The sequence below is a fragment of the Columba livia genome, chromosome 3 (assembly GCF_036013475.1).
Source record: "Columba livia isolate bColLiv1 breed racing homer chromosome 3, bColLiv1.pat.W.v2, whole genome shotgun sequence".
Classification (NCBI taxonomy): Eukaryota; Metazoa; Chordata; class Aves; order Columbiformes; family Columbidae; genus Columba; species Columba livia.
The window spans coordinates 56,697,889-56,724,695 of record NC_088604.1 but is presented as its reverse complement, the minus strand read 5'-3'; the positions used below and the strand labels follow the sequence as shown (position 1 = coordinate 56,724,695).

Genomic DNA, 26,807 nt, shown 5'->3' with positions numbered 1-26,807 from the left:
TCTTTAAAGTATATTATAGTAATTTGCAAAGAGCTGTATTCCGCATGAAAATTACGCCTTTGAGCAATACGCTGTTTAACAAGTTGTACAAAAACAAGATGAAAACAAGGAAATTTGTCAGTGTTTCATGGGTGAAACACTGTCTTTCATTTTGGGGAGAGACCACACCATCACTAAGATTTGGGAGAAAGCTCTTCTGAGTAACCGGGCACTTGGCGTTACTTGTGCCCTAACATGGGTTCACTGCTTCGCCTGCCTTGTAGTGGAAATGGACAGTGTTTGAAGGATTTAACAAAGGAAAAAGAGGAAGTTTTGCACAATCTGGGGGTGCATACGTGCTGGCAGAGGTGATGTTTTGCATTTCGAACAAAGTACAAGAACCAGCAGTGAATTTGTCACTTAGCATGAATTGGCAGCGTGCACATGTTCTTGGAGCTGCCTGTTCATGAGGGCACTGCAGACTCAGAGGGACCCATTTAAGAGCAGCGGATGGTGAATGGGATTAAAACAGATAAATGCTTCCTTAATTTTTAATTGGAAACAGATGCAAAAGGCAGTGGATTAACAGGAATAGTGACATTAGGTCTGAGGGAGCAGCTATGGAGAAAGCAAATCATGAAGCTCAAAGTGTTCAGTGGTGATTTTATAACTAGTAAGGGAGTTATGTCAGTTAGCAGCATGCAAGCAACTAATTGAAAAAGATCACTTGGAGTAGGAAAAGTACCCATTCTGGAGCTTAAAGTATACCAAAGCTTTGGTCTGAGCCGAAGGACACATTTGTCGGACACAAACAAGGTCTCCAATTCTTTCAGAGAGTGTGGCTCATCCAGCTCCCTGCGGAGACAGACATCTAGAGCTGTGCTGCGGGGTTAAGGCACCAACTGCCCAACTATTACTCATGCTCCTGGGAAAACTCTAGCAGGCTCGCCTTGCTGGGAAACAGCAGAGAAAGGGAGAAATGTTCTAATTAGAGGACAAATTATTTAAAAATCTAAATATTTAGTGTACTTTCTAAATGTGTGGAAAGGAAGTACTTTTCACCAACACTGAGGCAGGATTTCATAGAAATAGTTTACGTTTAATATTTTTCTGTGTTTGATAGTAGGGCAATAAGTTGCCTTTATTAAAAAAATAGAATATATATATATATATTTTTTTTTTTTCTCCGTTCACTATTTGATATGAGAAGTGTTTTTCCTTTGTGCTTTTTCAAGTTGTTCTGGCACCTCAAGAAAATATTGGGGGGTGGAAGGAGGGGAAAGAGGAGGTACAAAATATGCTTTGATCAAAGGGAACAAACAAACAATGTTTCAAGGAGCTTAGGAAAAAACACAGATATAAATTTTATCAGTAGCATTGTAAAACTAACAAAAATAGCCCACCGGGGAGAAAAGTTAATGCAGCGAGATGAGCGAGGTAATGTGTCCAGTGCTGCAAAGAAGGGCTGCAAAGATTGTTTGAAATGGCAAACTGTCATGAAAAATGTGTAACTTATCAAGCCAAGTGACGTGTATGGATGTTGAGTGAATCTGGTGTACTAATCCTATTGGGAAAAAATTGGCGAATGATTGCAGTTAATAAAGAGAAGCCCGTGACTAAAAGATAAAAGTTTAAATGTGAAGTTGTGCATAAATGCCACTGCTATAGGTGTTGACCTCAGTCCTTGACCAAAAAGGGAGACTAGTGACCTATGTGTCATGAGCAGGTGCAAAAATTAGTTGTTTCAGTGCAGTTAAATAAGGGAAGAAGTTCTATGTGTTTAGTAGCAGTGAACTGAAACTGATTATAACCGATAAAAGGAGCCTGGGATAACCTATTTGTCCTTCAGCTCATGAAAATAACCCCAATTCTTTTTTCAGATAGCCGGTAAGATTTGCTATTGGTGTATCATTGAGAGAGGAAAAGAAGTGCTTGCAGAAAGACGTGAGCACTTTTTATTAAAGACATCAGAAAAGTTGATGTGTGAGAAAGTGAGAAAAATATTTAAATTATTAGCAGAGATTTATTTTAAGCTTACACTGAACAAACAGCTAACAAAGTAAGCTGTTTTAAGGTGTGACAGAGACTAGAAATACAAGCTAGGGTTTATATTAATAGCTCAGGAAAAATTGACCCTGAAACAGAATTATTTACCTTGGCTGAAAGAACTTCCCACTTTCATTTCCTTTAGATACCTAGATTTCAGCTTTATAGCTGAAAAAGTGATACTGCACATGAAGTTATTTGTAGAAGCACTGTGTTTGACATAATGATGCATGCAAATAGGCCAGAATTAGCGGCTATTATGGTAGTTTGTAGTGGAGTGAGGGCTCACACCTGTGCACTCAGGAGTTCCTGTAATTCCCAAGCCATGCACTAGCTGAAAGCACTCTTGAGTATTGATTTGAAGTTGTAAGGTATGTATGTGAGGTTATTTCACCCTGGCATGGAGAAATGTTTCTAAATCCCAGATGTGAGGAGTACTGAATTCAGCATTTGGTGTAAAAAGGTTTAAACAATATACTGTGTTAGGTGCCTGAGCCCTCAAATTCACCAAATCCACAGCTCATGGATTTAACCCCATTTAATATTTGCACCAATACCTATGGCGAGTGCCACCGTCGCTGAGACTGATTAGCTGCTGTTGGTGTGTCTAGGAGCTTGACTGTAAGCTTTCATATTTGCTATGTTACTAATTTTATATATACTGTAAGATCTTGTCACTGACGGGAGTGGGTCAGTGCCCACGCAGCCCAGCAGTGGCCCCAGGTGGGTGACACAGACCTGTGCAGGGCTGGGGGTGTTCACCACATCCTAGGGAGCACAACCCAGTGTCCTCTGCTGTCCCCCACCAGTCTTACTTCTCCAGGAGGACAGATCATTAACTAAAAAGCACATGTGCCGAAGGAGGCTGTTAATATGCAATCAGTTTTCTTCTCAATAGCATGTTCTTCTTCAGTGTAAACGTTGCAACTTGAGCGATTTCCAAATAAGTCATTTTTGTCACTGACTTCAGTGTCAATACTCTTATGGTAAAGACTGGCAATAGCAATTCTGATTTTTTTTTTTTTCCTTTTAATTATATAAAATTTGCTTCTCTTTAAGCCTTAGTCTCAAGTTATAAAAAACCATAAAAGTTGAAATGCTAAATCCTTCAGAAAAAACAAATGGGAAGGTGGGCCATTTTTGTTGTTTGCAACATGTAAACAGTGGAAGAGATTGACTGTCACCATCTCCTGAAAATGAGCATCTACCTTCAGAGAAAGGCTGTAAGTTTGTCGCTGATACATTTTACTTTTTGAGTACCACAAAGGAATTTTCCCCACTACAACTGTGCATATATCTGCAAATAGCCTTTACCATATAGCATAATAATACCCGGTACAGCTTTCACAGAGTTTCATAATCATAAAAATACTCTGTTTACATGCACTCTCGTTATTTTGTAGCAGGAAAACTGAAGCAATATAAATTCATTTTTATAGTGGTTGCTGTCGCTTAATGTGTTTTTCTTCCAGAAGTAATGCATTGTAATATAAATTTCCCGTTAAATTAGTGTAGAACAAGGTTTAAGTGACACTATTTGTGCATCACAATTTATTTGTAACTGCAACATAATTTAATGCAAATATATTGCTCTAAAATGAATTGATCTGATGTCAGATTGATGGTTTGTACTTTTATCGTGCATAGTATTTATAATAGTTCACCATCCCAAATGTATATGGAAGAAAAGATTATCAGTTATTCACCCTACAAATATATAGCTTCATTAAAAGGACTCTGGAGATGCATGTAAATCGTGAAAGAAGAGGTTGTGATGTTTCTGCTATAAAACCTTGCTGAAATTCCCTTTGAATCTGTTTTATGTTGCTTTTATATACATGTCCGTTTTATGCTTATATACTTTTTAATAGGAAAAATGATAGTTTTTTTGTTTAAGTTCAAAATCTCTTCTGAAACCCATACAATTAAACCCACCTAAACAATTTCATTTCCTTAGATTTCACTTCTTCAGATAAGTGTAAATCTTGGCTTGTTGGAAGTTTAGCATAGAATAATGAGTGTGAAAGGAAGAGTGTTTACTGTTGTTGTCATCGAGAGATGGTGGGGTCACACTTCATAAGGTCAGCAGGTGGAGAGAAAGTCAATGGGACCAGAATCTTCTTAAAGAGAGGGTGTGAAGGCTGAAGTCCAGCTCTTCCCGCAGCTACTTACACTTTATGAATTATTCAGATACCTGGCCATTGATAGGGGATCTAAAGTAACATACATCACCTTAATATACACTTGTAATAGTCTTGAGTGTTTTGATTTAGTATAGACTATAAGTACAAGGGGAAGAGCGAGAGCTCACATAGGAAGACGACTGGGAGTTGCGACAGCAGCGAAGAGATGCTGTTGTGGGCGATGGGGCTTCTGGAGGTGCAGCCACAAGCCTGAAAAAAGCCTTTTGGGCTGTTTGTGAGGAGGCTTCCGAAAGCTGTTATTAGCATAGGGGGGTGATGTTTACCTGGCTGTTTCTCACTGGAGTCCTGGCCAAATATTGTACAAAAGGGAGCACAGCTTTGGAAAGGTGAAGTTTAAGGTATTTCTTAATTCTTTAGAGTCATAGGGAAGAGGCAGCAATGGCTGCCTACATGGAAAGATTTAGTTTGAGTCTTCAAAATACTGTTACCAACAGTTACCTTGCTTTTGTTAATTTTTTTGTTTCTTCTTCTTTTTTTCTTTTAAAAAATACTTTTAGCCTTTTAAAAATATTTGTTTGTAACCAATAACTGACCTGAGTACAAAACCATAAAAAGACGAATGCGGAAGTTAAAGCTTTATTTAACTAACCTGACCAATAAATCTATGGGCCTGCTCACAGATACTCTGTTATTCAAGGAAATTCCTACTCCTGCTTTTCTCTTTCTACACTTCCCTTTGCCCCTTTGCTAAAGCTGTGCAAATAAAAGACATTTTTATTGTGGTTGAGCTGCAAAAATGAAAGGGAAGAAATAACTTAAAACCCACCTAAACATGTCCTTCAAACTAAAATTATGTTCGTTTTTCTAGGTATTTGAACTTTTATTTGTTTCTTGGTTTTAATTCCAGTTGAGCACTCAAGTAGTTTAAGCTGTTCCCAAGCTTCATTTCTGGTGAATGTGCAGGGGTAGGCGAGGTTTGTGGCGATTACTGTTCTCTTTTTCTAGACACTGTTGGTCTCTTTTATGTTCTGACCTTATTTTTACTGGGATTTCCAGCAAACTGCTCATCACTCTGCTAGCTTCTGTTCTTGTGCCCTTCTCACGCCAGTGGTAAGAGGAGCATGAAACTAACTGGGATCATGTAGTTCCAGTCAGTGTGACATTGCTTCAGCTGCCACAAGCAATGAATTTTATATTGCAGGAGAAGAAAACACAGTCATGCGATGTGATGAGCCTGGAGGCTTCTCCCATTTGGGTGTTTAAGCAGAAAATGTAGGAGGCTTTATTGAAACTGTAGAACTTAGACTCCTGCACCCAATTTCAATTGTATGTGAAAACAGTTCTTTAAAAGCACCACACAAAAAGTATTTTGCAGGTTTTTGAGCAATTGTGTCAACTTTCTTTTTACCTTGCATGCTTTAGCATGCTTTAATGTCCAATTTCATATTCTGTGTGCATACCCTGGTGCTATTCTTAAGTTCCCTCCCAAACACAGATATGCATGCACACACAGACACATACATGCACACATGGGCACGTATCTTCCAGGCAAAATGTTGTGTGCATCAGGGTATATTCATACCTCATTCGAGATATAGAGAAGAAAAATAATAGAGTATTCCCATGAAATTAAACACAAAACAAAAAACGCCTATAGCAAGTCTCCAAATACCACAGGGCTTGTCACAGCTTGTCAGGCTTCATCCACTGTCCAGTCTGTATCAGGACCCTGAACCAGAGCAGGAATGTACAATTTTAGTTAAACATCTCCTAAGTCTTTGCTTGACAGATGGATTAACAGTTTCTGTGAAGTTCTCATCTGTTTACTTGTGGGCTGTTTTGATTCCATTAATTTATTATTAATGTGCCAAATTATGTTGTTTGTAGCAAGGGTCAGATCATCATTTATAGGTTCCGTGTAGCCTGAAGTAAATCTTACTGTTGACACAAACCACTCACTCCTTGGTGCTGTTAGCACAGTGCTTGGTGCTTCCTTTGATCGAGTGGGTTTTAATTCATTTTTATGCTTTGTAAAACTTCTGTCTGCTTCGATAATTAATACCTGAGAAATGTCATGCATGAGGCTCACTGAAAGTTACGTTGGAGAAAACAGGCTGATTAAGAAGGGGAGAGAAATATATGCCAATATATTAAATAGGAGTGACATTTTAGCTTGAAAGACTGCAGATTTGGGTAACTTTGGCTTTTTGAGAGGGGAGGGTGTTTCTTTGGGTTCAGGGTTTCTTCAAGCACTCTCTTATCCTCATCCCCTTCTTTCAGCATGTATGTATTCAAAACTAGGTGAGCTGCTGTGGTTAAAAAGGAACTGTATGTGTAGGCAAAAATATCTTGTAAGCTGAAATGGGTGATAACCAAGCACTCCTGCCTGGCGTTGGTGGGATTACCAGGTATTGTGAATCACTCGGGCACAGAGGCCTGAGGTGACACTTGAGATGGGTTATTACACCAGGGATATTGGTTCCATTTAAAATAAGAAAGTAGGGTCATCTTAGTGTGGTTCATTTCAAAGCTTTGAAAATGCCTCTTGCTGGAAAGATTTGAAGTGAGGACTTTTGATCCCTCCGCAGCACCAGCACGTCAGTGGTTGGAGGACGTGGCAGCTGAGCTGGTGTGTTTGCCCTGTGCCCAGCCCCCTCTTTAAACGACGATTTCTTTTAAAACAACAAATCTTAAGAAGGGGTGACTGAAAACTATTTTGTAAGCATTTCTCTCGTTTGGAAGAAGGGGTATTACGTAGGCTTTTCTTTGCCTTTGATTTCTCTTTTTAAAAGGATTTTAAAACCGTGTAGTCCTTGTCCTAAGATACGCTTATTATAGAGTTCAGTGATGTTCCCTGAAGTCATAATCTAGTTTGAACTGTTTCTCCTGGCTATACTACGAGACAATTTGACTTTGCATGAAGTTTTGAAAACCATATGTGGGGATAACGTTTCAACTTCATGCTGTCTCTGCACTGCGAATGACAAAATACACTTTGAAGTGCCTTTTTTTTTTTACTCTCTACTGCTGCCTTTTGCATGCAAATGAATATTAATAAAAACAGACCTGCGCTCACTTTTGGTTTTAATAGGATGTTCTGTCATCTCTTTAATTTGTCTCTCTGTTGAATTTCCTATTTTTAAAAGTGTTATTTTGTTTGTAGTGCCAGGCCCTATACCTGCCAAGTCAGTGAAAGGAACTCCTTTTGAAGATAAGATCTTCCTCAACTGGAAGGAACCTATGGATCCAAATGGCATCATTACACAGTATGAGGTAATCATTAAACAGCAAACAGGCACAGGACAGGGCTAGGAAAGCATGGCAAGAGGGGTGCCTGATGGTGGGTATTTATGCTCTGTAGGCAGCTATTCAATCATTTGCTGTTTTCATTTACACAATACTGGATTTTGTGTAGTGATTGAATATTAAAAAATCATAATTATGGTGCATATGTTGTTGGTTGGTTGGCTCTGTGAAATGGCTTTGGCATGTGAGTATAACAATATTACAGGCCTCATGGGAGCTGCCAGTTTTAGAAATCTTATATCATCGCTGTGCATCCTTCCAAAGCCATGATCTATGAGATCTTCGTTGTTGGAAGAGAAGGTTACAGGAAAAGTAAGATGGTTATTAATTTTGAAGCAATGTTTATTACCTTTGTTTTATCTTTAGAAATCACCCTTCAAGGAAACCTCCATATATATTCTTTTTAAAGAGTAGGTAATATATGAGCCTTCTGGGCACCTCCCCAGTAGGCTGGCAGGCAACACCAGCTGATTAGAGGAAGAAATACCATCCTCTCCAGCATTCCTTTTTTAAAGGAACAGAGGATATAATTTTGTGTACTACTGAGTTACAGGAAGAAGACCAACCAACTGACCAAACAAAACCCCTTAAATCTGTTTGCTTATCTATTTAATGCTAACAAATTTCTTTAAGTAGCCCTAGTGGGCAGCTCAGCCCCACTCAGCTGCTTGCTTACTCCCACACAGTGGGATGGGAGAGAATCAGAAGGGCTAAAGTGCAAGCTTTTGTGTTCTAATCACAAAATCACAAATCCAAAACACAGCACCATATAAGCTGCTATGAAAAAAAAAAACAGCTTAATCCCAGTTAAAACAAGTACATTAAGATATCATTGATGGCTTTAAATATATTAGCTTGGTTTGGACAGCATTTAAATATGATTATTGGATGAGGAGAGGGAAATGTATTACAGGAAGTGAAAAATAAAGGGCCTTTGTGGAGGTGGGGAGATGGTGGAGGTGTCCTAACTTAACTGTAATGGTGAAATTTTCCATACATGAACTAAAATCACAAAGAAAGAGAGATAAAGGCACCTGCATAGCCTTTCAAGTGAACTGGACTCTACAATAATAGGCTTCAGTTCCTCATGGTACTCAATATATCTGGGTAGCTAGATGAGCGTGTGTCTCTTGTTTCCTTTCCAGCCAAGCAAACCTAATCCCCTTGGGCCAAAACCAGTGACAATTGTTAAAAACAATAATTGTTTTCACAGGTCAGCTATAGCAGTATACGGTCATTTGATCCTGCAGTCCCAGTTGCGGGACCTCCGCAAACCGTGTCGAAGTTGTGGAACAGCACACACCACGTCTTCTCACACTTGCATCCTGGTACTACTTACCAGTTCTTTATACGTGCGAGCACCATCAAAGGATTTGGACCAGCAACCACAATCAACGTAACAACCAACATCTCGGGTAAAAACATATCCTATCATATCCTATCATATTGTGAAACTATATTACTGAAAATGTTTTGGGGCATATTTGCCAAACAGTAGCATAAGTTCAAGGATAATCCTTGCATGAGGTGGAAATTGCACACTTGTAGTTGTCAACTGTTTTATTTTGTGTAATCTTGTACTTTAATCTAAGGATTTTAAAGTGCTGTATAAACCTTTCAGCACTCCATAGGTCACTAAGTACTATATTTGTTTTGCAGATTAGTAAAGTCAGATGCAGAAAATTAATTTACTTACTCAAGGTGACACCACTTAGAAGCACATAGCTATAACAGAGTTGGGGTGCTTGGGAGGAAGCGTGAATTTCTTTTGCCAAATTCATATATGTCTGCTTCTTCGTGCCTTTATTCACTTGCTGCGACGCACCAAGATTGACTCTGTTAATCTGCAAACTCTAGAAGAAAGTAACATCAAATGGAATGCTGTATTATCTTTATTTTCTTAAATTTCAGTAGTATTCTCAAAAAACTAAGATAGTAGCTTGTGTAGGTGAGAAGTCAGTGCTATATCTAGAGAGACTTGATTTTATGACATAGCAACTTCAGAGCTTGGCAGAGATCAAAGAAGTCAGTCATTTAGAAATGTAAACAGCACAAAGCAGGCTATTCTCATTATCTACCATAATTAAACTTATTTTGTCCTGTAAAGGGAGGTTAATAATGTATTGGAATGCACATACCATTTCTGTAGGAAAGTACTCACGTAGTTTCCTCACCCAGTTCCCAAAAACATACATATAAGTCAAAATGTGAGCACATTCAAGTCAGAGCTCCTTGAATTATGTAGAAGTGAAATGCTATAGTCATCGTTAATTGCAACAATTTGTTGAATTCCATCCCAGCATATAAGTACTAGCACTCCTGATACTCCAGCCCCTTCAAAAAAACACAAGTGACCAAACCACCAAAAAAAACCCAAGCAACTTATTCTGTTCTGTTTATGTAGCAATTAGGTTGTTTGGAAGTCTAATATTTTAGTTGGGTTCTTTTAAGGTCCTTGTGTTTCTTCACAATGAATTCTAGTTCATAAATTTTCAGGGATAATGGTGGTGTAGTACTTGAATACTTGTCTTCTCCTTTTAGGAGAAGGGAAAAAAAAAGGGGGCGCATAACTGTAATAACTTGCTCTAATGTCTGTCCCCCAGACACTTCAGTATTTTGAGAAATAAGCACCTCAACAAGTTTGAATTATTTAGGGCTACAGTGTGTTCAGGCTTCTTCAGGTGTGCACTCTTTTTCCACCCAGAAATTTTGTGAGTTTTGTCCAGAATCCAGACTACCACACTCTCTAGACATTTTATGGGACTGTTAGCTAGCGAAACATGGTTAACACTAGGAAAGCTTAAAGACAGGCTGTGACACCCTTTATATCTCAGTTTCAATCTGTTTTTTTTCACCTTGCTTTATGCTGAACTGTTGTCCAGTTTCACTCTGTGTAACTGATACATTTTATGAAGCAATGCATATGTTTCTGAAAATGCTAGCTTTATTTTAATAAGAAGTGAAAATATTCCTTTTAACCAAGCTTACAAGTGGTTGCCATGATCCTAATGAACATAATGTAAATAGTAATTTATAAGTGAACATTAAATGAGCATTATTTCTATAAAACCATGTTTCATTAAATAAGAGCTGGTTTTGTGTTCATCTAGGATCTGGGACTAATGAAGCAAGGCTTTTAATCTTTTGGTGCTCCTCTATCGATACATAATCATAAAATTATTATGACTTAAATGATTGACATACTTCTAGGAAAAATCTTTTTAGTGAAAGCTCATCATACAGGCATCACTGACAATTTTATAAAGCTACAGCCATGTTTTTAAAAAACATGCAGGTAGTTTTTAAGCTTGTTAAAGATTAGTAATTAATTGAAATCTGTTACTTTCTGAATCACAGAAAATCCTGTTTCAGTCCTTGCACTCAAGCTGAAGTCAACAACAGTATTAGCAGTGAGGGCTGCAACAGGCCTGTGCAGAAGATTAAAGTTAGATGGCTGAAGTGATCCCTAACACCAGCCATCTAACCCACAGCAGATATTACTGCCACAATGGCCTGGTGGCCAGTCCATTAGTGAATCAGTTCCTGAACTGCTTCTGGTTTTGACTTCATTTTTTCTTAATATCCTGGGCTGAAAACTACACTGATTCAGAAACTGACCCATTAACAGCTTGGCTGTTGGCTGTTAGAAATAGAAGGAAAAATGGGCATGGGAACAGATTCCTCCATCCAGTTCTAGTGCACAGATGCATGTCTGTCCAAGCCCAGTTTTCCTGCAGCCTGGTTGATATTGATGTGATCACAGAATGGTTGGGTTTGGAAGGGACCTCTGGAGATCATCTAGTCCAACCCACCTGCTAAAACTGGTTCACCCAGAGCAGATCACACAGGAAGGTGTCCAGATGGGTTTTGAATGTCTCCGGAGAAGGAAACTCCACAACCTCTCTGGGCAGCCTGTTAATGATTCCTGATCTTTAAGAGGAAATGTGAAAGGCTCCTAAATTGCTAGAGGAGGATAAAGAGAGGTGCTAGAGGTGGGTGTTCAAGATGGTCAATATAGTTGTTTGTAAGAAAGTTGTTTGTTGAAAGAGCGAGGCCAAAATGGGATTTTGTAGTCTTAGTGTTTCTTGCCAGTCACCTCCTCCCTCTCTTACTGTATTTCTTGAATAAACTTGTTTAACTAGATAGGTATAATGATTTGATGTGGAGCAGTTACAGATGAGGCTATCAATTGTTGGTGAAGTGCCATTTATGCACTAGTAGAAGCTTATGTCTGACTGGAAAATCATTAAAAAAGAGTCACATAGCTGATGAAGATTATAGCTTTGTACTATATTGCAAGCAGCCACAATCTCATGAAAATTAAAATTTTTTTTCACTGATTTGTTTCTCATTCTTTTCCTTCCCACTCAACATTAATCAGCTCCCACTTTACCAGACTATGAAGGAGTTGATGCATCTCTCAATGAAACTGCTACGACAATAACTGTACTCTTGAGACCGGCACAAGCCAAAGGTGCACCTATCAGGTAAAAAAAAAAAACATGAACACAAAACCCAGTTTATTATGTGCAATCTTGTGGCTCATAAAGCTTTTTATTTCCCAGTAATATTCATTTGATGATGCTGTTGTTTTTCTTAGCTGGACTGAGCTTGCCAATAGATCTGTAATTAATAAGATCTTTTTTTAAACATAGTCATGACCTGAATCAACCAGCTGTCTGTTCTGCTTGATTTAGGGTCCCCAGGACCACCTCCTGTCTATTATAGTTTCATCTTCCTTTCTCACAGTTTCTCAGAAATACAAGGTTGAAAGGTGTTTGTCAGAAAGTGGATTTGAAAATAACACCTCCTTCCCAGTGCTTCAGATCAGCTACTCTATAGCATGTATATATGATTGGAAAATTGGAAACTCAGAGGAAATGGGAGGATAATAGTGATGAATACAAACTATTTGACCTTTTTCGTCTCAGAGTCCTTCTTATTAGAAATCACATAGCAAGCTATTAAATTTTATTTGGCATGTCCCATAATCATGTTAAAATGTCTCATTTATGTTAACTTTGAGGGGTCTTTCCCTTTGTGCTGTCTATTGAGAGATAATTTAATTCTATTTTAAAAGATTAGTCGACATCTTGCTCTTTACTTCTACTTGTTAGTGCAAAAATTTTGTGATATTATTTGGTTCCATTTGTGTTTCACTGATGTGGCTGTATCAGCAACATTCAGGGACAGGGCTGACTAATTGGAGGTTAATTAGCTACTGAACATCAGAACCTTTTCATGCACTTACCCTTGTGACATTTTAGACAAATATGGGCTAACGCGTTTCATTCCATGTTACATTAAGTCGGTCACTGTGGCTGAGCTGATGCTGAGTAACATGCTAGAGCCCTAAAACCAGGAAAATTAACTGTTTCTTAAGTCTGTTTCCATTAAGTGTAATGTATGTTTCATTTGGATGTTGTGAGGATGAGCTATGCACCTATAAGCATTTTTATATGCTCATCATATGGTCACTCTTACAATATGATCAAGTTATTTATTTATATTCTGTCATGAAGATAATTCAGATTCACCCCCTTTACAGGAGATATTGATGTGTTATATTCAGAAATAAAATTGTAGCCCCACACATCATTGGTTTCTGAAAGATTGCCCTAGAGCAAACCTAGGATTTTTTGGGATGTGAAGAATGATGACATGTACAGGACTACATTCAGTACAGTACTTGGATTCCTAAAGCAGGGTTTTCATTGAGTTGATACAGTAGAAACCAGACCTGTGATCTGAAAATGCCCCAAAGTTATTCAGGTGCTTAAACTGACTATACACCTTTGTGGGGACTTTTAAAGCCTTCCAGGTGTCCTGCTGCTGCCCACAGCCAAAGCTGTCTCTGTCTGACAAATGTGGTATCTCCCTCTCATCTAACCCATGTCAAATCCTTTCAGTTTTGCTTCTGGTCACCCGAGGGAGCTGGTGCATGGGCTTGTCCAGAGGATCCCTGCCAGGATCCTGCGTAGGATCCCTGCCAGGCACCGCTGGGCTCTGCTGATGGTGCTGCTCGTCTTCTCTGCACCAGCTGGTCTGTGGCATGGTTGTGCAGACAGCAGCGGGCTCCCACCTTTGGTCCCGGCACTCACCCTGCGGGGGGTCTATTTTGCATCCTGGGTTTCTCTCTTTGAGGGTTTCATTGTGTGAACTGGTAGCACGATGGGATATGGGCAGAGGGTTACTCGGACCTATCTCGGGGAGCTCTGGTTTCTCTGCACTGTACTGGCAGGCGATAACTCGCCGCAGAGTAAACCTGCACCACACCACCTCACATTTGGTATCTCAGTTCTCCTTGCAGCATCCTCAGTCCTGTGGTGTGAGCTTGTCACTGTGGCCTATGAAGGTGGCAGAAAGGATCTATTCACTGAATGTTCACAGGTCGTTTGGTAGGGACAGTTTGATAGAGTATTATTAACTGTTGTTTCAGTATGTTCTCAAAAAAACCTGTATCTTTCTTCCTGTCTCCCATCTTCCCTCTCCACTTTAAATAATTTCTAAAACCTAAGAGGGTACACTACATTTCTAACATCAGGAGGCCAAAGAAATATGACTTCCACCATTACTGGAGACCTAGGCTTTATTTTTGAAACAAAACAGATATTTTATTTCTTACTTTGAAAGAGGAGCATTCTTCAGGGGAAAGCAGAAGACATGGTCCCATTCCCTTTCCCGAAGTTATGCATATTGCAGTCAGGTGTGTTTCAGCAGCTTCTTAGTAGGGGAGATAAATGTCACACACTGAAATTCTGAATTGATTCAATGCATTTCACTGAACTTTATAATGTGTTTTACTGAAGCTTCACACCATCCACACTGCAGTTGTGTTTCCACTACAAGCTGGCTTACTGCCATAATGTGTGTTACTAGATAGGTGGGAAAAAATGCATCACCGTGCCTGCAGCTGTGATTGAGGAGAAAGGACTCAAATGCTGTTCTTTAGCCTGATACTGAAGAATACAGCTGACATTTTGAAAAGGTTTGTTTGTACCCAGTCTTTTAATCCCTGGAGCTATAGATGGTCAAAAAATCATTTTGTTTAATCGCAGGAGGTCCATGTTTAAAAAAAAATAGAAAACTGGAAAAAAAAAGCTTAGTCTGATATTCTTTTGCTTTTACAAACAAAATTATACTATCATCAGATTTTATTGTATTTCAGCCTCTCCATCAGCACAGCCCCCCAGGAAAGAGATGTTTCTTAACTCAAGTGTGCAGCTGTCAATCATTTCTTTAAGATACTACATGCCATAGTCATCACAGTTCAAACATGACTCTAATCATATCTTCCCTGTCAAGTGTTATTGTGTAATTCTAGCATTCTTTATGGCCTTCTGAAGTTTTAAACCCAATTACAAACTAGAAATGCAGAGGGAGACAGGGCTGGATGGCTCAGGCTCACTGTGTAGCACACACCGCTTCACCATCAATCTCGTGGATGAGATCCCAGTCAGTTGCATCAGTGGTGCTTCAGTGATTCATGTGAAGACGTGATTTGTCACTGTAGTTTTTTCTGAAGGATCCTAACTGAGCACCAGCAAAACAATCATTTGTTTTGAAATCTGAATGCAGACGAGGATTACGAAGAGCATGTATCAGAATCAGCACAGATGTCTTTTTAACAATGAAATTTCTTTTATTTGATTGGTAAAGTGTTTTTCTTGTACCTCCATATGCAGAATCAGGTTGTTTTCATTTTGCAGCAAGGCTAATTAGGTGGACCATGGCGGGGAGGTGCCAAAACTTAGTTGTCAGTCGGAATTCCAAGAGCCGGTGCTGTAACTTGGGCTGTCAGTCAGTCTGGCACCTGGCAAAGAGAAGGATGCCATGTCTCCGTAAGGTGCACAGAATGAAATCTCTAGCTGGTGTTAAAGCCTAGTCAGAACTGGGCTGAAGTATGAACAACATGTTCACCACTGCCTTACCTATTTAGGAGCCTGGATTTTTAGGGAGGAGTGAAAAGGATGATCTGTTGACAGAGGCTTCCTTTGGCTGTTTGTAATCATCTTGGTCAATGGGGAGGAACTGTGCAGGTTTTCCGAAGTTAAAAAAAAAAAAAAAAAAAAGGTTTTGACATTAAAAAAAGCAAAAACTTTTCATGCAAAATCTCAGCTGATAAGCTCTTTGCTTGCTGTATTTTCAACACTTTCTCTGCTTACCTGGCTGTCTCAGACAACTGTTTGGCCTTTATGATCTCAGTGACTTGTGTAGCAGGTTCCAAAATTCCTGTTATTGAGAACAGTTCAGAATTTATTTCAGTCATCAGAAAGAAGGAATATTGTCATCTGGGTTTTCCACTTCTCCCTCTTTATTTCTCTCTTTTGTTTCTTCTTTGCTGTATGGGAAAACTGGAATAAAAATTGTTAATGTAGGAATTCCATCAGCTTCAGTCACAAGAAGGCTCTCTCAGTAATTGATTTCCTACCATTACACAAAAAACGGGTAGAAAACATAAGTGGAGCTAGGATTAGTAATACGTAAAAATGCAAGGAAAAGCCGAGTACATAGCCTTTAGACTTTCACTTATAGCCTGATATCAGACCACATTTGCAGCCAGTGAACACTCTACTTTTGAAGTTGCAAATTTAACTTTGGCTGCTTTTTTTTCCACATCTTACAGCAGGGTGTCCTTTCCAAACACTGTTATGTGGATGTAGAGTAGCAGTGCTGCTTCGGAGCCACTATAGTGTCTAGTAAATGGGTTTAAACAGATGGTATCACAAAGGGCCCAGAGGTAAATGACTGTATTCCTCCGTGTCTTGTTAGCCTCTAATGTTCCATGAGAAATATGGCCAGATTCCCTTTCCAAAGAGGACAGGCACATCTTTTATTTAAAAAATACTTTGTGGAGGAAAAAAAAAATATAATTAAAAAGAAAGCCCTGTTGGAGACTTTTAAGGCTTTCTGTCATTTGCTATTCGTTCTTTAAAAGTAATTGTGTAAGTGCAGATGGCTACACTGTGTATATCTACTTATTTTCCACATTTTGTAGCTTTTCAGATGTAGGGGCCCCAAAAGCATTGTTTTTGGAAGTATATTTTATTTGAGACCATATTTTTGCAAATTATTTGAAATTTTTTCAGAACGTTCACGTTTTATTGTGATCTCATGCTTGAAATTTTGCCATACCTTTTGTGTCAGATTCAAAAATTACTGCATATTTTTAAAGAATGCTATTAAAAGGGACTTAACCTAACATTTAACTTAATATCAAATACTCATGCCCTTCATCTTTAGTTCTTTTGTTTGTTTCAAAGAGACTTCCTCCTTAAAAAGGATACGCACCTTAAAAAAAAATAAATAATTATGCCTTATTCACCCCTTAGTCTTTAAAACGGGTTGGGGAAAAAGGATTTAATTTGGAAACGGTGGCAGATCTCAGCTTCTGAGCTGCGTGATGAACCAGAGTGTTCCAGAGGGTGGTTGCTTCCATCAGGTGCTGATGTTGCATGGTCCTTCTGCTGCCCCTGCTGGCTTTCTCCTCCCAAGTCAGCCCGGTGTCACAGGTGACAAGTTTCCTGCCCTCCGGGCACTTGAGGGAGCGGAGCTTGTGTGGGTCCCAGCCCGCTGGCAGCTGAGGAGAGCCAGGCTGGAGAAGAGAGGGAGCAGAGACGTGGTGTCCATGTTCCCAGGAGTCTCCAGTTGGTTGGCTGCCCGAGTCGGGAATGGTGGTGTTAACCCTGCCTGGGTCCAGGGCCATGCCAGGGAGGAGATGAACACCAGAAGCCATTTCTTCCCTTGAGATATTATAAAAAAAAAAAAAATTGCATCCTGTCAAGTCTGTAAAACAGCAATGCTTTTAGGTTTTGGGGTGTTTTTTGTTTGTTTGTGGGGTTTTTTTTGTGGTGTTTTTGTGTGGTTTTTTTCCTATTAAAAGTACATTATTTTTGAAGCATAAATAAATATTCTGGGTGCACAGAGCTCTTCTGGAAGTGATTTGCTGGTGCAGGCTGCATTAACTGGACAGTGTTAGCACATAGAATTTACCACAAAGGAGATATATAACCAAGTTTGGTTCACAGACAGTTTATGAGAAACAGAGATCCCTAGAAATAACTCACCCTTTTTTTGTTTATGTTCTTTTTACACACAGTTTCAAAAATGAGGTGACTTTTTTATTCCTCTTAGTCATTTTGAAAGGGAAGGCTCTTTCCTCCTTAATTTTTTAGGTGCTAGGAAAAGGGGATGCTAACTTCTTCTTTCAGCTCAAGAAAGGCATGAAACTAATTTCTTATTTTTTCTTTTTTCCTTTCTTCAATTCTCCAGTATAATACTTTATCTCTGCCACTACACTTATTGGGTTTTCTGGGCAGTAGCAGCCGAGTAAATTGACAAAATAATTTAATGCTACCCCATAAGTTCTGAGATGAGAAGGATTGTCTTTGCCTTTCAGAGTCCCGCAGCAATGTAGTGACGCTTCCAGAACTCTGTTCAATTTTGCTTATTCTGAAAGAAAGCTTTAAAGCAAAACTAAGACAGGCAATTCTGCCAATTTAATTGAATAGCTTCAGGTCTTGTCTACATGCTTAGGCATATTTTCTTACTAATCCTTCATAAGATCCTCAAATGTATCTGCATATAAATGGGAAATTGCGTGTATTATGTATATGTGTGTGTGTATATGCATATGCCTACATATAGTTCCTAAAATCCAACAAATTATTTTTTTTTCTTTGTTTTTCTTATAAACTGAAGAATTGCTTCCTTCTCTCAGTATGTAAGTTCTGTACTTCTGCACAGCAGAGGAAGCTGCTAATGAGTTGGTAATATCCTGCGGTTAGGTAGTTTCCCTAAAGGAGAAAGTATTATAATTACCTGTTCTATTTTGAGCAGGTGATTTTGAAAAGTGACCAAGCCGTGGACGGTTTCAGGAGAGGTAGCGGAAGGTTGGGATGGCATTTTAATAGGCCAAATGCCATCTGCTTCGGCAATTTGTAACATTTTATCATTGACAACTATAGAGGAATGAGACAGTGTATTTTGGTGGAAGGGACAGATTTCTGTCCATCTGTGCTTGTATTACAGCATGTCAGTTGTGCTTTAGATCTGCATAGCTCTGAGCCAAGATCGGAGCCACAGCAAGGTCAAGAGGTTGGAGAAGCCTGTCAGCACATTCTGTCTCTAATGATATGACAACTGCAAATTGGTGCTTCAAGCACAGCCTGGAGGCAGTCATTATGTTGGGCCTTGAAGCTCAGCTTTCTCTAATATAATTTCAAGGGAAAACGCTAACTTCATATGCTTCTGATTAGCCAAGAGTTTAATCTGTTGTAGTTTAAAGTCAGATTCATTCCTGTGTTTCTTCGAAAGAAAAGAAATAATAGTAATAAATCATTGTTATGAGGTCATGTATAGATTTGTGTTGTTTTTTTTCCCTGACAAAACCCAGATGCTTCTTCTTTCCAATGGCTGAATTAGATAGCTTTGCTATTTTTCAAGCCTTTATTTCTTCTCTGCATCCATGCATCTATTGTCTTTTCCATTTTTATTTTGTTTTCTTTTTAAGTTTACAGAAAGCAGCTGGTTTCATATTTTTATGATACTAGCCATTTGACCCTAGCAGGTGACCTTAAAGAAATGCTGGTCTTTCTCTGTTTCACTAGTGCTTATCAGATCGTTGTTGAGGAGCTGCACCCTCACCGAACAAAGCGAGAAACGGGTGCCATGGAGTGCTACCAAATCCCCGTCACCTATCAGACCGCTCTTAGCGGAGGGTCACCATATTACTTCGCTGCTGAGCTGCCCCCGGGAAACCTGCCGGAGCCAGCCCCCTTTACCGTGGGTGACAACAGGACTTACCAGGGTTTCTGGAACCCGCCGCTGGCTCCTCGGAAAGGCTACAACATCTATTTCCAGGCCATGAGCAGCGTTGAAAAGGTAAGTGCCAAACGCCCCTTTTTCCTGGAAGTGGTCAAAGACATGCCCATGGTGACAGTTAGGACTGTCGGAGTTGGACATAGTAGGTGTTGGCAGTGGTGCTGCTGTAATCCCTTCCGTGCTGTGAGAGCATGGCAATGTGCCATACACATTTCACACCACGCTTGTAACTGCTACTAGGCGAGAGTTTAATACATCTTGTAGTAATAATCTCAGCGAAGTCATTTCAGTGCTGTGACTCTGCCTTCTCAGTAAATAACATCCACAGCCTTTTCCCCAATTCTCAGTACTCGCACACCTCAGAAGATTAAGTTACTGCAGGATAAACAGAATGTGGGCTGCTCAGGGGACCGGTAAAATGTCACAAACTTTTTGAGACTCTAGCACTAAACGTCAAATGAAAAGTAAAAAAAAATGTTTGAGCAAAAGTAACCTATGATTCTATGATAACCGCAGGCCCACCGTGTGTTTTCTAGAGCCCCTTCTGACAAGGTGCGCTTGAGGCTTCCTCCACTGCTGTGCAGTAGTAAGAGTATGGCTGTCACTAGTCTTCATTTCCTCCTTGGTATTTAATTTTTAACTCTGTCTCTGAGGGGTGCTGCTGGCTCTGGATATGTATGGAAGGGGAGGGAGGTTCCAGGTGGGAAGAGCAAGCACGGGTCTGCAAAGCCCCAATACTGTCGCTCTTGAATGGTGTTTCCTCCCATAAATGAAAAATGGGGGAGGGGAAGATGATCAGTGAGGAGGGAAAACATGGTAGGCACAGAAGGTTCAGATATTTAAAAATTTAATTTTTTTATTTAGAGTTTAGAAAACTGAAGGAAATTGCTATATTATATCCATAATTGCCTCCATAGGAAGTGTCCAGGCAGGTCAAAAAGGATCTGCCCCATAGCCAGATCGGTAGCTGCTGAGACCCACCAGAGCCATCAGAAAGGAGCAGAAGCCATGTTTAACCTCCCATTTGTCTCTGTGGTCACTAAACAAATCCTAGCTAACAAGAGGCCTTACGCTGGAGCCTTTTGAAGCAAATCTCACCTTATAGCTATGGTTTTGAAAATTGCATATGCATCGAGTCAGAGTGGGGACAAAACAGGAGCTAATGAAACTGTACTGGAGCTGCTTGAGAACTGGATGCCTTTTCTGATGGAAGGAACTGTTCCTTCTCTCTAGTTCTTATTTATAGAGCTCTATGAAGCAAACAAAGCAAAATAAAGGTAACTGCTAGTCACTCATTCATATTTCCCTCGCCTGCTACATATATTCCCTTTGCTTTTGTTGGCTTCCAGCTGATTAAATTGTAAGAAAATTTGTTTCATTCCCAAAAAGAAATAAATGGGAGGGAAAAGTAAAACAAAAATATTAAACACAAAAATAGATCTTTATTTTGGCTTGTACATTTTGACAGATAAGTAAAACATGACGGAAGAACACATTTTTTACTTGATTACAGTTTGTGAGAGAGTTTTAAATGGTTCCTAGGAGGACTGGGGGGAGGTCTTGGGGAGATTGCACTGCATTCTGCCTGGACAGAGATCTAGTGGTTGTAAGATAACCTCTGAGCTGCGCAATATTTAAACAGGTGCTTTACTGTAAACCAGTGGGATCACCAAAATAGTCAAGGGGAAGTACACTACTCTCTGAACTACACTGTAGGGTTGGGATGAGGTGAACAGAAGCGGACAAGTAAATCCAGTGACTGGGGAGAATGCTAATTAGGTACAATTATGTTGATAAACTTTGTGGGGCTTTCATTTACGTTGGAAAGCTGTCTTTACTATAAGCCTCAAGCCGTGGCTTTGCTCATTCTTTACAAGCTGTGTTTACAAAGCAGCATCAGCATATTTTACCTGTTGCTCAGGAATCTTCAAGAGGAGAGAGATCCCAGGGGTTGTATTCAGAGATGGAGTGCTGAGGGGTGCAGGATCAGAGGGAGTATATTTTGTGGAATCAAACTGTCATTATTATATTTTCTAATTGCATACTAATATTGTTTAGAGTGATCTAATACAGCAGCAGCTGCATCCTCTCACGCAACCTTATGCTATTTCAGTATGTTTGCCTATAAAGTGACTGCACATTGTGCAAAGGGGTCAGAAAACCCATTTATGACTGACCCTCGTCTGTTCAAGTTGTCCAAGCTGTGCATAACCAAGTTATTTCTCTGTTCATTTGTTTCAATTGCTGATGAAACTTCTGAGGCAAAGGACAGGTTGGGAAGTGAAATAAATAAAGATTGTCTTTGCATGTGCAACTTCTTTTGAAGCACATCACTGTCAAATCACTGTCTTTCCTGGGCAGATTATATAGGTTGTAGATTAACTGTGTCATATGTGAAGAAATACGTGGGCTGCCTCTGTGCTCATTCGACACTCAGAAGCATGAGGGAGCTCGCTGCTGACATGCTTCAGATTACTTCACTCAAGACCCTCAGGATGTGGATAGACAAGTTAGTTTGAACACAGTGCTGAACAAAAAAGTACCTTCTTTGCTGTGTGGTGCTGTTGGAGGTGAACGCTGGCTCAGGATTTGAATAATCTGACATGTGGCTACATCTGTGCTGTCCTGTACCTTTTCTCCCACTCATTATCATGGAAAGTACAGGCCAATATCTGGGTTTCATCCAGCTTTTTGTAAAGGCAAATTCACTCAGCCTTGTGCCCTGCTAAGCCCAGAGCCCTGAGCCACCTTGTTGGGTTACCCCAGCTGATCAGCAGATCTAGGATGAATTTGTGGAGTTGGGAGGGCGAGAAAAAGCAACCTGATCTGACTTATCTTTACCTTTCCATCCTCAACAGGAAACCAAAACGCAGTGTGTTCGAATAGCTACAAAAGGTAAGAACTTCGTCCCTCCACACAAAGTACCTTTTTTAATGGAATGTGGCATTTCTGTTAAATGTTTGAACCAAAGCCAGTACTGTCTCTCTCTTTCGAGCCACTTGATTGTCATATAATGTAATGGGCTGTTGCTTCTTATTCTTTGGTATTGTGATGAGAGAATACTGTTCTAGCAATACTCAGAATTTAGACAAAATAAACACTCCTTTTTTTTCCCCTGCCTCTGGTTTTCAAGAACTGCTTTTAGGCTGCTGGAGCATTGCAGGCGGCAGATAGATGGACTGGAGACTAGAAAGCACATTTGGTTAAACTGTCTGTTATGCTAACAATTATTTCCAAGCAGGGGTGAAAATAATTTAGATGAAGGACGTGATAGTTAATTTTCCTGAGTAAGAGCTCAGAGTGTTAGCAAGCCATAGGGGAGGGTTGATTTGAGAAAGGCTCATGTCTTTGTGCAAGTGCAGCCCAGGGCTAAGGCTGGCTACATAGCTGTGAGAATAAATCATTTTGACCCCACATACTGTAGGTTAATCACATACTGCTCACTCAAAAATGCTGTTTCATCTTCAAATGAGGACTTGGTTGTTCTGCTCATTGTTATCTTTTGCTTTGACTGTATTTACTGTATTTATAGCCATTCATTTTGGTTGCTTGATTGTGTCAACATGGGAGTTGTTTGATAGACTCCCGCAGCATAAACAAGAAAGGAGCTTGCAAATGCTGAAAGAGTACTCCACAGAGCCCCAGCACTACTTATGTTGTCCCTTTCTAGTTGCGTAGTGATATTCAGCATAAAAACAACTTTACATGTGAACAAGTGAGCATTTAAAGTGCTGTGGTGGCACATCAGCACCATTTTTTCAATCGCATTTCAGTTTGAAACTTATTCCAATTAAAAGCTGATGCCTCTAATGAGGTGGTAGCAACAAAGCGTTTTCTTGATAAACCAGAAAATAAAGTGTATTCCTGAAGATGTGTTAATATTTTCGTCAAGTGAGGTAAGCTAATAAAAACAGGAAATTAAAACCGTGAGCTAAGTCTTCTGTGAAAAGTACATCAGCACTATCTTTCTTATGTTTACCTGGCAAGATTAAATGTTTGAATTAAAATATATTTGCATAAACAAATATTTATGTACCACAAGCATGTATTGCTAGGATTTGATTCAAGGGAGAGTCTTGAAAGACTCGGAAATTTTCTGGTTAGTAATAATAAAATAGAGGAGGAGTTCACTGGGCTTATGAGGAAATTATTTTTTACTTAACCATGTTCAGTCCACTAATGTCAAATCAGTGTTCACAGGAGCAACAGTCCTGGTGGTGGCTTGAATGCCTTGCTCTGCCCTAACCATCCCCTGCCCCACAAAGGCTGTGGTCTGAAGGAAAGGGAACATAAGTAGCACAGTTCTTGCCATCCTGCTGTAACTCTTGCCTTTGCCACTCTGGCTAAAAGACAAATTTTCATGTAGTAGCTGCATTGCCTGACATGTCAGTACTGTACTCCTTGGATGTGGAACTAAAAACCAAAATGTTTTCTCTGACTTTATTTTAATTGATGTGAAATTTGGGGGGAGACAACATGGGGAGCAAATGTTTTCTTTTGCTCTGAAGGAATGCACTTAACAGGGAATTATCGCTTCAAGGTCACATACATTCATACCTCTCAAACGAGTTATACTGGCGTTCTAAATCGTCTTTTAAAAGCCAGTACTGATTTTTTTTTTCCCCCATGTTTTCTTTGTAAAAACAATACCAGAATTTGTTGTACTTGAATAAAAGTATACTTAATACATTTGTTTATATATATGTTCATCTGGTTATGACGATTTTTTTTGTAGTGTGTAAGTTTGCTTTGAATCATTGCCCCTCGGATACGTCTGGTTAGGTTTGTAATATATTCATAGGGAAAAGGTAAGTGTCTCACCTTACCTAGCACACTCCAGTAAAGCTAATGTACAGTTTTAAAATCCAGCAAATTGTCTAAACTATGGATTCAGTTATACAAGTAGCATGTAGTTCTCTGTCGTTTCCCGTGATTTTTGAAGTAGCCTACAGCTGCCCAAAATAAATTTTGCCTTCAATATGTTGAAAAGGCATTAAAAATTATAAAGACCTGGGGTGGAACGCAGGAGGAGAGGAATGATATTAAAGATGCATGTAAAGGACAAGACAAAAATTCCCTGGTAGTGAAGTTCAGTATTATCTGCAAAGGTACTTTCTCATTTTTACCTTGTTCAAGGGTCTGGCATTATCCACTGTATATATTCACACAAATAAGATGTAAAAATGGGGAAAAAATGGGAGTAACATAATGGTTTGGTGCTGGAGAAGAAATTATAATCTTTCTAATTCAACTTTCTTAAATGTTTTATTTCCCTGGCTTTCCACCCCCACTCAACCCCCCACACACCTTGGGCAGTTCGCTGTTAACATAATTTGCATGTATTTTAATGCATAAGGGGTTTTGCATGTATCATTCCCATGGGTTGCCTTCTGCCTTGGAGAACTGATGGAATAGCTTGCTTATTGTTGTCAAACTAATGAAAGTCAGCAAATTTAAATCGAAGCGCTCATACTTTCTCAGTCTGTATATTCCAGGTGTGATATTCTTGTGTGCTTCTGATAACAAAATGCACTGAAGTGTGAACTCACCTAAAAGATTGTGCCAAATCATGACTGAAGTATGTTGCTGCTTTTGATGTGTCTTGAAAGAATGTTTTATGAGTAAGCTGAGAGGCTTACTGGTGTCTGGTGGGTTAAAAATACACTGAGTTAATTTTTCATGCGAGAAAATATTGGAACAGCACCAGATTAAAGAGTAGTCTGCTGAGCAGTTCCTGTGCACTTGCAGCTGAAGGATGAATGCTAGAGTGATTCTTTGGTGGCCCTGATTTAGGGTAATAATAGTATTCTCCCTTTATCTGGACACCTTTTTCCACAAAGCTTGTAAGAATTTAATGACTTCATAATTTTTGCCCTTCTGGAGATGGGACTGAGATGGCCAAGAGAGTCCCAAGTTATTAGATGTGTCAAAAGGGTATGAAAGTTGCAGATGCGTACACAGTCTGTTCACATAAGCTTTGATTGTTGAGGAAACCAGGTTAAAAATAACTCCTTGTGATGCAAGTGGTGGGTGGGACATACCGAAAGCACCATTTCCATTACAATTCTAGTCCAGAAAGTGTATGAGCTATTAATCAGTTTAGTTCCCTGGGTTCTTATAGCCAATATTGCCTTCCTCTGTCAACCTGAATTCCCTCTTAGTAACCAGTAATCAACATAATATTTAAAAAGCAAACCAAAACCAGTTAACTGCTCTCTACCTCATTATTATTTGAATCTAGGTAGTAGTATTACCCAGTCACTAATAATCTGGTTTCTCATACATAGTACCTGAAGAAGAAAAAAAATCTTATTTTCTGAAGTGCAGAAAAAGGTGCAGAGCTAGGAAAATGTGTGTTATTTGAACAAAAAAAAAAAAAAGTGTTACACATGATTTCCTAAAGAAAGTGCTCAAACTCTCTAAAACTAACATGATAAAGCAGAGTTCAAGCAGTTCATAATACGATCATATCACAATAGATATGTGATAACTGAACCTGCCTAACCGAAGTATTGCTAGAGGAGTGAATAAAAGAGGTGTGAATTCCCACAGCGTGCACTTCAGAGGAACACGTGATGCTGGTGACTGATCAGTCACATCTTGGAGTTGAGTTTGACTGTGTAAAACTTGGGATGGATTGCCACTTGCACACAATGTTAGCATTTAATTTTGCAGTCTAAAATGTTATCGACTGGTAAGGGAACGAAATCAGATTAACATGGTCAGAGTGATGCTTCAAATTATTTATCCTGTAAATAGACATTTAAAAGGACAGAAGAGACCGCGGAGATATTACCAAGCAGAGAGTATATGAAGCTGACACTTCTGACAGTTTTTAGGCTGCCAAGTTTGAGGCTAATACTGATTTATGTGTGTTCTTTTATTTTGTTTAGTGGACTAGAGAAAAACATTGAAAATTTAATTAGAAGAAATCTACTATGGCACGAAATAAAGAAGCGGTGGGCCTGGCAGCTCTATCCCAAAGTAGTTAGAAGGAATAAATGAAGTACAAAGTTTCTAACTCAACATTTTAAAACATGAACTTCATCACCTCCAAAATTATTTTCCCTTGTGGTTTTCATTTGTGTTATTAGTTCAGGCAGTGTAGAACTTCTCTATCTCTATGTTCATACAGATGGACGAAAATGCCATTTGAGATGATGCACATCTGCATGTAATTGTGAAATAGCAGAAAATGACTTTTTAATCTGATTTGACAAATAAAGAGGTCTGGGTGGTAACATTTCAACTGCAAGTGTGCATTTAGTCCACCATCATTATTGCTCTGAATTCATTCCCACAGCAGTTGGGGATTGATCCAGAGGCCTTTGATGTCAATAGGAGTCCTTCCACTGACATTAATGTGCTTTGGATTAGGTCTTTAGAAGTCATAAATCTGTCTAGACCGTAATTATTTCCTTGAAATTGCTCCTGATGATGTTTCTGCTCTTAGGGAAATTTGTGAAAGTCAAACTGCCTCCTGTAGCAGGATGCTCAGTTATGTTTGTT

The 26,807-nt window shown here is 39.3% G+C and overlaps 1 protein-coding gene across 15 annotated transcripts in view; it reads left to right on the top strand.

The window, feature by feature from the left end:
* The window catches only part of PTPRK (protein tyrosine phosphatase receptor type K), a 407,715-nt gene that overhangs the window by 315,222 nt on the left and 65,686 nt on the right, over positions 1-26,807 (top strand). For all 15 annotated transcript variants that reach the window (XM_065056898.1, XM_065056897.1, XM_065056904.1 and 12 more), the window contains exons 9-13: positions 7,333-7,442; positions 8,689-8,890; positions 11,857-11,962; positions 19,085-19,358; positions 22,157-22,193. In XM_065056898.1, coding sequence (XP_064912970.1) covers positions 7,333-7,442; positions 8,689-8,890; positions 11,857-11,962; positions 19,085-19,358; positions 22,157-22,193 — 729 coding nt within the window. The remainder of the gene's footprint in view (positions 1-7,332; positions 7,443-8,688; positions 8,891-11,856; positions 11,963-19,084; positions 19,359-22,156; positions 22,194-26,807) is intronic.